The 13521-nt window shown below is 36.7% G+C and overlaps 1 protein-coding gene across 2 annotated transcripts in view; it reads left to right on the top strand.

Moving 5' to 3' along the window:
• Positions 1-8395, top strand: part of Gfpt1 (glutamine--fructose-6-phosphate transaminase 1) — a 63940-nt gene extending 55545 nt beyond the window's left edge. For both annotated transcript variants that reach the window (XM_003469036.5, XM_005003364.4), the window contains 3 exons: positions 119-286; positions 981-1142; positions 2068-8395. In XM_003469036.5, the coding sequence (XP_003469084.2) occupies positions 119-286; positions 981-1142; positions 2068-2112 (375 nt within the window). In that variant the 3' untranslated portion in view covers positions 2113-8395. The remainder of the gene's footprint in view (positions 1-118; positions 287-980; positions 1143-2067) is intronic.
• Positions 8396-13521: the final 5126 nt, after the last annotated feature.

Genomic DNA, 13521 nt, shown 5'->3' with positions numbered 1-13521 from the left:
CATATTCAATGTTTTTGTATAAATTGTAACTTCATATAGCAGATGTTTTGTATAATATTTACATGAAGATAGAATTTTGAAAAGTGTTCTGAAGCTCTATCTGGTTCTTTTTAATTAGAAAATCAAAGAAATTACTTACATGCATTCGGAAGGCATCCTTGCTGGTGAATTGAAACATGGCCCTCTAGCCTTGGTGGATAAGTTGATGCCTGTCATCATGATCATCATGAGAGATCACACTTACGCCAAATGTCAGAATGCTCTTCAGCAGGTGATTGCCCGACAGGTGAGTTGAGAGTGGTTGTCAGGACACTTGGGGGTTAAGAGTTGAGTTATTAGCACTTACTTGAATTTTACTATTAAAATGATAGACCAGGGCCAGATAGGTGACTTATAACATGTTTACGCTGATAATTCACTTGCTTTGGAATACAGCCCTTGAGTTTTGACAGGAACTAGCTCATAGATCTCACAATAGATGGAACAAAGACTGAAACCTGGAGGTCACCTCCAAGGCAGGGACTTCCTGGGAAAAACTGAAGCCAAGAGTGAAACCGAAATTCCTGGTTCCAAGTTCTGTCTGTTTAAAACTAGCACATGCTGCTTGCTTTTAATATAATATTCTTAAATAATTATTTCAGAAGAAACCTTAACCGTTCTACATTAATATTATGAATGCTGTTTTTGATAGAATTTTCTTTAGATCAATTGTATGTACAACTCCCAAAAGATGCCACTTCCTAAGAACACTGACATTCAGGTACTAAGCCTGTAATTTCTTAGTTATTTGAGTTTTTAAAGATTATTGAATTTCACAGACCTTTTGTTTCTTTCACTGCCTGAGTGAGATCAGTCATGCCAGTTTAAATATGCCCATCAGTGAGGCTGTATGTGGATTGTGCAGTACAGAACCTGCACATGCTGGGGCTGTAGCCCTGCATTTGCTTTCTTGTGATTGTGTCTGTGGTTTTCTTTCCCAGGCACGCCCTGTGGTAATTTGTGATAAGGAGGATACTGAAACTATTAAGAACACAAAAAGAACGATCAAGGTGCCCCACTCAGTGGACTGCTTGCAGGGCATTCTCAGTGTGATCCCCTTACAGTTGCTGGCCTTCCACCTTGCTGTGCTGAGAGGCTATGACGTAAGTGGTCTACCGCTGCAGAAACCTGGGGTTGGTTTTTTTCACTTGGGTACATTCTGATACTTTTCCTTCCAAATTTTTAACAATACCCCAAACAAATACGTACCTGTCACCTGTTATCTTTTATGGCCCGAAGACTTGTGTTACATGATGTATTTTCTCACCCATAGAACTCGAGTGAACATTGGAGAGTCACCTTGTAAGACTGGGGTTCTCCTTGGGCAAACTCCACCTGTTTTCTTAGTGTATGCCTCTACTGAATAAGATAGCAGTTGGCCTGTAGCCTCTGTTGTTTAGATCTCTCGTGCACATTGCAGGACTTTTAACCCTCTATTATTGTACTAACAGTTTGCTCTTATTATTTCTAGTATACCGTGTGAGGGCTACCACCTTTATCTAGGACCAAAGCATCTTTGTGTGTATTCGCATCTTAAGAATTCTTTTTCCTTTTTCAGATTTTTGTTATGGTACATTATTTGGTTGACTGTATTGTACAGCTTTTCTTGTTTGTTCTTTTTCTATGTTTGCAGTATTGAGGGTTGAGCACAAGGCCTTATACCTGCCATCCTTAGCTCCTTTTAAAATTTTGAGACATGGCCTCACTAAATTGTCCAAGATGGCCTTGAACTTACGATCTTCCTGTCTCAACCTCCTGTGTAGCTGAAGTTATAGGTGTGCACTACTGTGTGTCCAGCCTGTGATATTTTTAAATTAGTTTATTAACTTTTTATTTTTTTGAGATAAAGTCTTGCTATAGTGCCAGCGCTGACCTTGAACTCCTGGCTCAAGTGATCTCCTGGGTAGCTTTCTTAGTAGCTGGGATTACAGGTGTGGGCCTGGCTCTAAATGAAGTAACTTACTTATAGCAAGCTCCTTTCTCTAAATCTGTATAATCTCTTAATCCCCCTTTTTTTTCTTTTTGCAGGTTGATTTCCCACGGAATCTAGCCAAATCTGTAACAGTAGAGTAAAGAGCATCAGAAATGGGATGATTAAGCAACACAAGACACCTTTTGTATTTAAAACTTTGATTTAAAATATCACCCCGGAAGCCTTTTTTAGTAAATCCATATTTATATATCAGTTATAATTATTTCACTAAATTTGTGATTATTGTGAAATTGCCTCATATTTTTCAGTACTGTGTGAAGGAATTTGAATAATGAAATCTGTATTAGAATCTGTATCCAGAAATATTTTAGCAGTCATTTTCTTTAAAGAACTGGGTAGTGAACTTCTGAGTCCTTCCCTTTCATCTGCGAGGATTTTATCTTTTTTAATTCATTGGCATTTGTTTTATCAGGCTTCTATTCATTCAGACCAATGAAAGAGTGGTTCATTTAATTGGAATATCTATAGCCAGTGACAATGTATTCTTAATACTTGGACATTTACTGAAGGTTTTACTAAGTTATATAAATAGAAAATACTGTGATTTATTTTGAAACTTGTTTCTGTTTTATTTTTAAATCAAACTGTAAAAGACTGAAAACTTTTCTTGGTAGGATTTATATGTAAGTTTAGTTAAGCTTGTTTCTGAAACTTGTCTTTTATCTGTGAGTGGAAATAATTTAGGAAGCATAATATTACAGTAGTGTGTTGGTGTCAGTCAATCCTTAATAAAACATATGTACACAGTTTTGTAGCATAAACTTTCAATTTGAACTGCTTTGGACAACTAACAATATGACTTTAACTTTGAAAATGGCAGTTGTTGGATAACCTACTCTTCATTTTTTCATCTCCTAAAAGTTTTGTTTCCTTGTATGTAGTTTTTATTTTTTAAATAACTGTTGAAGGACCTTTCTTTCTTTCTTTCTTTCTTTCTTTCTTTCTTTCTTTCTTTCTTTCTCTCTCTCTCTCTCTCTCTCTCTTTCTTTCTTTCTTTCTTTCTTTCTTTCTTTCTAAATTCACAACACAGTGCTGCTGTCGAATCAGTACTGGTACAAATATTCTCTTCAGTTTTGCCCTAAGGGAGTTTTTGCAGTTAATTTAACATCCTCCACTTCCTTGTTACATAACACTACTACCCTTAGTGCCAGATGGAACTTCCTTGCAATTACTTGGAAGATTTGCAAGTCTTTGAATAATCATTTGACTCTAAATGTGTATGATAGCTTAGGCCCAGATGTAAAGATAATATGCTTTATACTGCTATTAATGAAGAGCGACATCAATGGAGTGTTACTTCCTAGGTATTTTTTCTGTCTGTATTTTCTGTGTTCCACCCTTACAATTAATGTAGGATTGAAGATGGTATAAAGTGATATTGGTATGCATTCAGCTGGCTAGTGTCAATTTGACAGTTTAGATTAAAATATTTAAAGTAATGTGTTACCCCTAATGTGACTAATAATTTCTTCACAGAACTTTTGGGCTATATCTTGGGGGCTATAGAAGAATAAATATTATGGGGTTATAGTTCAGTTAAGTCCTTTTCTTTCCAAAGTTCTCTTTTAAATTGTGAAGGTGAAATATTTAGCATGATTGTTAAGCTCAGTCATTCTTTTTGTGTTTGAACTTTTTGATGAGGTTAAGGTTTTGTAATAGCTATCCTTATTGCAAGAAAAGCACAGAATTCTGCTTGTGTTTGAGGGTTAGAGAAGGAATTGACATTTTTTGAGGTGGTATGGAAGGACCTTCAGTGTTGGTGACAGAAACCTAGTTGGTTAGAAGATAAAGTAAGGTCATTACTTACATCTATTTAACTGCTATAGCTATTCTTACCTATTTTAATTGTTTCTAGGATTATTTTGTATAAGCCTGCTAGTTTTAGTGTGAGTATAGTGTTATTTCTTATGTTTGATATAATAGTACATGTAAATTGTATGGGTTTAGAGCATTTCTTTTAAATTATTTTACTGACATTTTTGTGCATCACTGTGGAGTACAGTGTGGTATTTCATTACGTGGACACATTGTGAAATGATTAACTCAGGAGGCTTAGGTTATCCATCGTGTCACACATTATCATCGCTTAGTGATGAGTCCTGTCTTGTAGCTATGTGGTGTACTCTTCAGTATTGGTGACTGGAATAACCCATCGGTGTACTAGAATGCCAGAGCTCATGCCTTCCATCTGACTGTGACTTTGGTCTTCCGCCACACGCACACACACTTCAAGCTAGGGTATTTTCTGACCTGAGTATCAAAAACCAAAATAAAGGACAAAGTGGTATTTTTCAGAGAAACACAGTTTCCCTCCCCCTCTTTCTTCTTGGTTTCTACACCATTTAATCTAATGATTTTTAAATGCTTTTATAGACTATAATTTTTTTTTGAGACAGCATTTCACTGTGCAGTTTAGACTGATCTTGAAATCACAGTGATGCTCTTGCCTCTACCTCCCAAGTGCTGGGATTACAAGCATGGGCCACCATACCCAGCTAGACTAGTTCTTAATACAAAATAATACTATAATTAGGCAAGCCACTGAGTGAGCATACCAGCCAACATCATTGTAATATAGGATATAAAAATCTGAATCATCAAAAGAGATTCTTTGCAAAAAATTTCATTATATAAGAAGTCTATATTGTAGTGCATTTAAAGTTTAAAGTTGCTTTCATGTGGTTATCCCTAATCCTTTTTTAGGCAGGTGGACATATGTAGTATCTAGCACATGGCCCAATAAATAGCTATTGCTTTGGAATTAGCTTTTCTTTTTTAAAAGTCACCTGTGACCCAGGATAAGGATAAGGGAACAGTTACTGTTATCTTTAGTTTATTCCAACTGTTTCAACAGGTGTTTGTTAATACCTGTTATGAGCAAGTCAGTGTGCTAGGCCTTGAAAATGACATCCTCAGAGCCAAGTCGTTTTGCTCAAGCAGACTCATCACTTGAGAGGAGCAGGTTCACAGGAAGGCACAGTGTAAGAGTGGGAAGACTGAGGTGGGCTGAGCTTTTAATGCTGTGAGTCAGTAAGATTTGTTTACTTAAGTAATAGTCCAAGTTTTGGGACATAGCATTTCATAAGAAATGCACTTGTCCAGTAAGCCATTATCACAAGCTATAAATGTATATACATGTCTGTGGTTCTCTAAGACAGCAGTCATTAATATGCAGAGATGCTCCTCAAAGGGAACTGACACAGGGTGGCTGTTGATTGAGAGAGCTGATACTAGCTTTTTTAGTTTAGGTTTTTAGCGGGTTGCTTCTGAAATGAAAATCATTTTTTTTAATCCAGGTCTCTTGTCCTTATTTCATTGTTTTTGGCTCCTAGGTAATAGTCCTGTGACATTTATTTTTATTACTCTTCAAAGTAGGAAAAGAAGTTGAAGTGTTTGCTTTAATATATCTGAAGTTCTTTGAAGATCAGTTTTTTCTTCCCCTTCCCCCTTTTCAGTTAGGATATTCTGTAATAATAAAAGAGGAAGACAGATGTTACCCATTTACTGTAAACTACAATTAGTGTTTTTAAAAGCACATTCTTTCATAAGTATTTATTGAAAGATAATCATAGTTCGCACTGAATTTGGGGAGGCCAAAGAAATTGAAGAATGATAAAGATACTTATTTAACAATATCTACACGTTTAGTACATTTTGTGTATGAGAATACCAGGCAGAGAGTTTTCCCAATGGACATAGATTTAAGATTACTTTGTTTTTACTGTTAGAGTCTCAAGTTTAGAAGTTTTAACACATAAATCACTTCCCCCAACTATAATTACATATTATTAGTAAATATTGCAGTATCTTCCTAGCTTGATGAGTTTAAACATATCTCTAACTTGAAGACAGTGATATAATGTCCAGGGTTAAAACAAAGTATAGTTAACTCACAAATTGTTAACTTTTACCATATTGTAAGTCTGTAATAGCTTGTTACATAATCATAAGTAATGGCTAAGGGGAGCATCCTACGAAATTCTCAAATTGCTTTCTACACTGTTTTCAGAATGAATATAGAAATGACCCTGTTAGTTTTTTGAATGTTTCATGGTTGTATGTATTTTTGCTTAAATAAAAACGTTGGTATTTAAATTATACTGGGGGGGGGGTTACAGTCATCTTTGCCTTGTTTCTGTTTTGTGTTCTTTAAAATGAAAGTTTAGTTTTCAGAGCCAGTTGGTTATTTTGTCCTCTTGTTAAATCCAGTGACTCTGAGACAGAACTGTGAATAAATTACCAAAAACTTGCTGAGAATTTCATTTTGAAGCAACTTGCCAATATTTGAAGTGTGTATATGTATATAGTTGTTTTTAAAATTGTGCTGTATTAGAATGTAGGAATGTAGTGAATGGTTTACTTTAGTTATTAGTAAACATTTCTGATGCTAAGATTTTATTCATTACTGTTGCTTTAAAATAATTATAAATAAGTGTAAGCATAAGTATTATTAAAAGCCACATCTCTACACCAAATTTCCAGTTGTTTTGGAGAGGATCGTTAGAGATGGCCATGTACTCTTTTCTGATACAGTACTTGATAGGTACTATACTTTTGCAAGTTACCATAATTCTTTTGTGATAATCTGTTTCTAGTGTGTTGATTGTTGAGAAGAATAATATGTGTAGTGAGTGGCAGGACAATCTGGAGTTTCAGTGGTACGTGGCAGTCTGTTAAATTATAGAACAGAGATTCCCTTTACAAACTCCTTTCATACACAGCAGGCCGGGCGCTCCCTCGTGCTCACAGCACTTGCTCTGCTTTGAGGAGACTCTTGGGGCAGAGGGGTCTGCGTGAGCGGATGTGCTTTGGGTCGGTCTGCTCAGTGGAGCCTCTGGGCGCTCTCAGTCCTCTCTCCCTCCTGCACTTTCCATCCACAACAAGGCCTCAGACCGCCTCACCAGTGGGCATCACTTTTTCCATGGGCTACACTTCCGGTGTAAAATTGAGCTTCACTTAGCAGTTTCTTTAAATTCTTCTCAATTGACTGTCTTCAGTGTTCACTGATTTCTTCATAGAGACCAAGAAAGAATTTTTCTAAAAATTAAAAGGCCACTTTTCACTGAGAGGCATTTAGAGAAAAAACAGTTCTTTAAAACTTGGATAAGGGAAAGAAGTACAGATTAAGTTTCTTACTAATCTATAGGCAGTGTTTCATTTTTTATGGTGATATAGGAACATTATAGACTTAACAAGCATCCTAGAAATAAAAACTAATCTTGTGCTAGTGCACAGAAAAATGGTCAGATTATGAGTCATATAATCAGCCGATCCTGATACACCCAGGAATTATGTATGAAATAAGATAAATACATCATTCTCTTCTTGGTGAGCATGTATGCAACAGAATATTTTTCAGATTGAAAGGAATATATGTGAGCTTCGTGTTACATGATTCATCACTCAGATTCTAAGCTTTGCTTATGTGTTTTCTCATGGAGAATGCTGAAGTGTAACTGTACTTTACTTTTTATGTTTCGGCACAGATTGAATACAAAGTATGGATGTGTAATTGAAAATGAATAAAAATGTAGCTTTTAAATAGAGAAATAACTGGATGGAATTATAGTTTTTTCCATTTATCAGTCTGCCTCTATTTCTATAAGATTATACAGCTTTATTGGGATAAAAATGAGTAACATGTTTTTAATTTGTGGTGTATACTGAGTGATTTAGAAACATTCAACAATTATAATGACACTCATATAAAAATGTAACAGCTGTTGTATGTTCTTGGTTCTTTAGGAGTTAATTTTTGCCTCTGTCAGCTTTGCATGGTTTGAAATGGAGGCACGTGTAGTGAGGTGTTGGGAGGAGAACTGTGGGGATTCTCAAGCATGCAATAATGAGAATTTCAGACCCTTTATCCCTAGAGAGGAAGCAGTAGTGCTTACTGACAGACTGCCATAATCTTACTCTAATTTTCTAATTTGTGAGACCCAAAGGTTAATGCCCACTAATGGTACTGGGTTGTCCTGCAGGCTGCAGAGGGTTAGATGTGTCAAGAGCACTACAGTTCGTTTCTGGCCGTGGCTCCCGTGTAGGTGACGTTGGGCTAGTATGGCGTCAGTTGGTGTTTTAGGGTGTCGAGTTCACTGTGAGGTGGACCCATTAGAAAGCTTGATGTATTGTCCTTCAGTAATGCCCTTTTGGGGAGGAAATGTCTGAGACAGCAAAGACAAATAAAATGGCATTATATCCGAGTATCTTTCTGTTAGACCTGAATATATCTAGCCAGTTTGACTTAACGGGGCTTAAAAACTCCTGTTGTATTTTGTATGTAGAATTGTTCTTAAGTATCAAGCATATTTGCTTTGAATTTGATCTTAATTTTTTTATCTTTTGAATAAAATGTAAACCCAATATTGGCTTTTTATTAACTTATTGCTACGTTTCCTTGTTAGACTTTCATCTTGTTCCTGATTGTTAACTTGGATCTGTGCTTTGTGATTAAAATTTAAAGGATTTCTTTGAAGGAAAATTAGCTTTGAAAGTTCTTCACATATGTCATCTTTTTTTGAGTGCATTCATTAAGTGAAGTGGGAAAATATGCTTGCCTTTGAATACGCAATTGTCTTTGATGACAACATTAGGAACATAAAACACTGTTATTTTCTCAGCACAGATTTGTATAAGTCAGTTCGCACATTTCTAGTTCTTTGTGGGAGAAGACAGAAGAATGAGGGGAATGACGGGTTCCCAGGGAAAAACTAGCTGACATGCTTGCATATTGGTTTCTAAAATTTGACCTTCCCTGAGGTTCCTAAGTGAATGGGTCTCAGCCCCTTTGGTTTCAGTATTCTGAAATCGAGTAAGAGCAGTTCTGTTTTGTTGTTCTTGGGTTTTTTGAGACAGGCGCTCACTATGTAGCCTGGGCTAGTTTTGCACTGTTGGCAGTCGTCCTGCCTCAGCTTCAGGAGTGCTGGGTTACAGGTAGGAGCCACCTCATCTGGCCAAACAGTGCTGAAAATGTTGAAAACCACCTTTTTCATTTTCTTTTTTGTTTTTTTTTAATTAACCCACCTGTGGCTTGCCTCTTGCCCAAAATGGATACCTCAAAAGTTGGACCCTTGTTTACATGGAAAATCACTTCACAGAATTAAACAGCCAGCTTTTGCTCTTCAGCCTGCTTACCTTGTTCTGCCAGTTTCTTGGTTCTTCTGGTCATTTGAGTAAAACTTACAGAAAAATGAACTCTACTTAAATACAGTTCTCAGAGTCTGAAGTACAGAGAACTTGCTGTAGTAGCTTAATTAAATTTGCTTATCACAAATGAATAACATTTGTGACCATTTTTCTTGTATGTTTACCTTGTTTGGTCAAGAAATCAGAAGTCACTGCTGGGATTTCCAGTAGAAACTGATTTAATGTGGAGAATTGGGCTTACATGACCATTGAAAACTTGCAGAAATACAAGTTGAAGAGCCGCTGTGCCACCTGCCACTCTAGGCATCAGCAGGAGCTACCTGCCAGGGGACAGCCAGAGCCAGTGGTTTTCAGATACCTGGAAGGCGTGGCAAGTCCCTAACAGCTGCCTGATGTCCATTAACTAGATCTCAGTTACTGCTAGAAAATACCTTTGATTTCTGCCCTTCCTAACCTAAATTGCGTCTGGTGTCTCTTGTTGGTGGCATGTAACTGCCTGTGTGGGTGAGTAGGAAGGTGAGGAAACAGAATCTTCAGGCTCTGTCCCGCATCCCTCACACCTCGCTGTACATAGCATCTACCATCCTCATGGCTGTGTCTTAATTTCTGAAGAACAAAAAGGACATCGTGATTCTGTCTGACTGACAGCAGCTATCCATAGTGAAGAACACCCTTTTCCCAAAAAGAGGTAAAAAGTTGCACAGGTTATACTCCTCAGTGTGATAGCTGAGTTACCTGATCACAATATCCCCTGATATTATAGTCTCATGTTAGATGGACTAATTGGAAGGAGGCAGGAAAGTTGCTTAATATGTAAATATATACATACCAAATAAGTGAATTTTTCATTGCTATTGAGGTCCTTAAATGTTAATGCTACATACGTACAAATATATATGCATTTTCTCTTCTGTTACTCATTTGGGGTGTAGTTCATTACCCCCCAGCATTCAGGTAGTTGTGCCTCTCTGCCAGGTCTTTTTGCCTCTCCTCTCATTTTTAACAGGCTGACAGCTTCCTATTGTCCCTGACTTTGTACCTAAACTTAGTGGGAAAAGTGGCGGCAGGAGTGTGTGGCAGACTACATAAGCAACCGGACTTCCCCGCTCAGAAAACTTGATGGATAAATACGGGGAAAATTATTCTATTAAGTAGGTGAGTTGTCAAGAAAGGAAGGGATTTCAAGAAGCAAAAGGAAAACATACACTGATGGTTATGCTGCGGGCACACCTGCAAGAGTCTCACAGGCTGGTCTGTTTTACTGGATTATGTGTCAGAGACAGCAAACAGAACAAGCTGGAAAACGAGGAAATCTGAACAGTTAGAACATAGCACTCTTGGCAAAATAAACCAGGAAGTGAAATACATGCAGAGACGGGTAGGAGGAAACACGCAGGCCGCCTGAGAATTCATTGCTACGTCTAGTTTCCATGCAGCTTCCAGTAGAACTTGCCCCACCTGTAAGTCCTGGAAAGCTGATAATTCACCGGCAGACCTAACAGAAGCAAACTCGGGGCCTTTCTGGAGGGATGTACTTTGAACACAGACCTCTGGCATTCTCAGAAATGTTTCAAGAAACAAGCTCGTATCCCAAATTATAAATTACCACAGGTGAGAAGAGAAATGATAAATTTGCAAAGATAGAAAAACATGAAACACAATATGAGGACTCTAACCCAATACAGGAATAAAAATGATACGGTAATTTCAGGGAGCACCAAAAATGAAATGTAATAGTTGAAGCAAAGATGGATAAACAGACTCAGAGAATTTGTGAACTGAAACCTAGAACTACAGTATTTACTGTATCAAGTGGTTAAAAAAAAAAAAGGCTAAAAGTGAAGACGTTTGGACTTTAGAGATATTTCCCAGACCAGAGTAAAGGCGAATTTAGAATTTAGGGTCCCCAGTAAATCTCAAACGATTAAAAGAGATACTGTATTTAGGAAAAATAGCTTTTAAGCTGCAGAATGAAAGATCTTAAAAACATCCAAAGATAAGAAGAATGCCAGGCAGTTGGGCTGATAGTTGGCTTCCCAATTGCAATGTCATAAATGAGGATGGTGGAGTCAGTCCACAGTACCGAGAACGCAGGACCTTGCGGAGCAGCACTGCTGCGTCTGCCTCCAGGGTACTTTGAAAACAACTGGTAAAAATAAATGTGCTGCCCCAAATCTTTCAAAGATAAATGTTTGGATGATGAAAATTGATTCAAAAAAGATTCCAGAAAGGCTTGACATACAAAATTGAATAGTGAAACAAAACAAAACAAAAAAACGTTTTTCTTTTTTTTAGGGGAGGGCTTTTCTTTGTTTTGAGACACGATCTTACTATGTAGCCCAGGCTTGCCTTGGACTCTCAGGGATCCTCCTGCCTCAGTTTCCTGAGTGCTGAGATTCCAAGTATGTGCTACTATGCTCCACTAAAAACTACCTCTTAAAATGAGAGTAATTACAATACATTAACTGCCCTAAATATAATAGTAATTTTTTATTGGTACATGTTTGAACATACTGGTAAATATAATTCTTACATTCATCTTGGGGAGTTGATCATATGTATATTACATTTCTTTTTTAATTCCCTCCCCTTCTTCCCTCTGCTCGTATCTCTTGGATCACTTTGTAATCCTAAATATATGTATTATTTTAAAAATTTAGTTGTTTTAAAGAGGGTAAAACAAAACAGCAAAGCAGATCAGAAGAAAACAATGTAAGTGACAGATTTCAAAGCAAGACAACGGGAGATTAACAGGGACTGCCATATGTTTCTTGTTCTAAATAGTTGTCTATATCTTTACACAGTGAATTCATACAAAACAAAATAGTATAAAACATCACAACAGAAGAATGAAAGCATTATAGGCCCTCAAAACCAGACAATAGGAAAATCAACAATGGTTACTGTAAAGTCTCTTGTTCTCTTCAAAATAGCTGTTCACACTTTCATGTATGTTGAAGTTAAATAAAACATAAACAGGTTAAAACCACTCTAAACAAAGAATAAAAGCATTATTGAATTTCACAGCATGACAATAGAAAATCAACAATGGAGACCATAATGTCTCTTTTTCTTCAAAGTAGCTGTTCTTTTCATCATGCATAATACAGTTGATTCTTGTAAACAGTTTAGGAGAAGTTCTAGGCTTGTATAAGCCTCTACATACACATCTGTCCTTCCTGCATCAGATGGAAAAACAAACAAAAAAATCCAAAACAAATTGCTAGAAAAACAAGGAATAAAAAAGACAAATAAGTAACAACAACAAAGAGCCCGAAACAATGATGATATAAGCCTTCAAAACAAGGTGGTAGGAACATAACTAAGATTGTTATTTTACATAGTGATTTTCAAAAGAGTTCCTCAGATCACCAGACGCAACATGCAAAATTGTTCTAACCCTGTGAATCTTAACTGTTTTGTACCAAGAACTAATAGAATTTGTAGCACAATCATCTTAGCTATCTTAAGTGTGTTTATACAAATTTAGATATATTTCTCTCCTCTTCCTTTTTTTTCTCCTTTTCCTTGAGATACTATTTTTCCCCTTTGAGCAGATTCTTACCCTTGCACAATATTTACTGAGGATTTTATATCTTATGTCCTCTTACCATTTCTTACACTAGGGAGACTACATGGTATTTACACATATGAGTTTGATTTATTCCACTTAGTATGGCCTCACGTTGCAAACATTTACTTATAAATATCTCAATGTGATAATTTTTATAGCTGAGTAGTACTCCATTGCATAAAAGTACCAATCTTTTTTATCCATTTCTCGGTTGCTGGACATTTAGGTTGTTTCCAGGATCTGGTTACTACAAATTGTGCTGCTATAAACATGGGTGCACATATATAACCATGATATGTTTTCAGTTCTTCTGGGAATATGTCCAGAAGCAGAATAGCTGGGTCAAATGGGACTTCCAATCCCAGCTTTCTGAGGAACCTCCAGACTGATCTCCACAGTGATTGCACCAGCCTACACTCCCACCAACAATGCAAAAGAGTTCCTTTTTCTCCACATCCTCTCTAGCATGTGTTGTTGGTAGTTTTCTTTATCTTGGCCATTCTTTGTGGAGTGAGATGGAATCTCAGTGTGGTTTTATTTGTATTTCTCTTATGACCAATGATGCTGAACATTTTTTTATACATTCATTTGTCATTTGTATTCATCTGAGAAGTGTGTATTCATCACAGATGCCCATTTTTGGATTGGGTCTTTGAATTTCGGGGATCTGATTTTTTACAATTCTTTATATGTTCTAGACAGAAGTCCTTTGTTGGAGGGACACTTGACTAAGATTTTTTTCAAACTTTATGGGTTTCCTTTTTACTCT

This window comes from Cavia porcellus, unplaced genomic scaffold (genome assembly GCF_034190915.1).
Source record: "Cavia porcellus strain 051 isolate PalLab524CR breed Dunkin Hartley unplaced genomic scaffold, mCavPor4.1 scaffold_18, whole genome shotgun sequence".
NCBI classification, from domain to species: Eukaryota; Metazoa; Chordata; class Mammalia; order Rodentia; family Caviidae; genus Cavia; species Cavia porcellus.
This window is presented reverse-complemented; position numbering and strand designations above follow the sequence as displayed.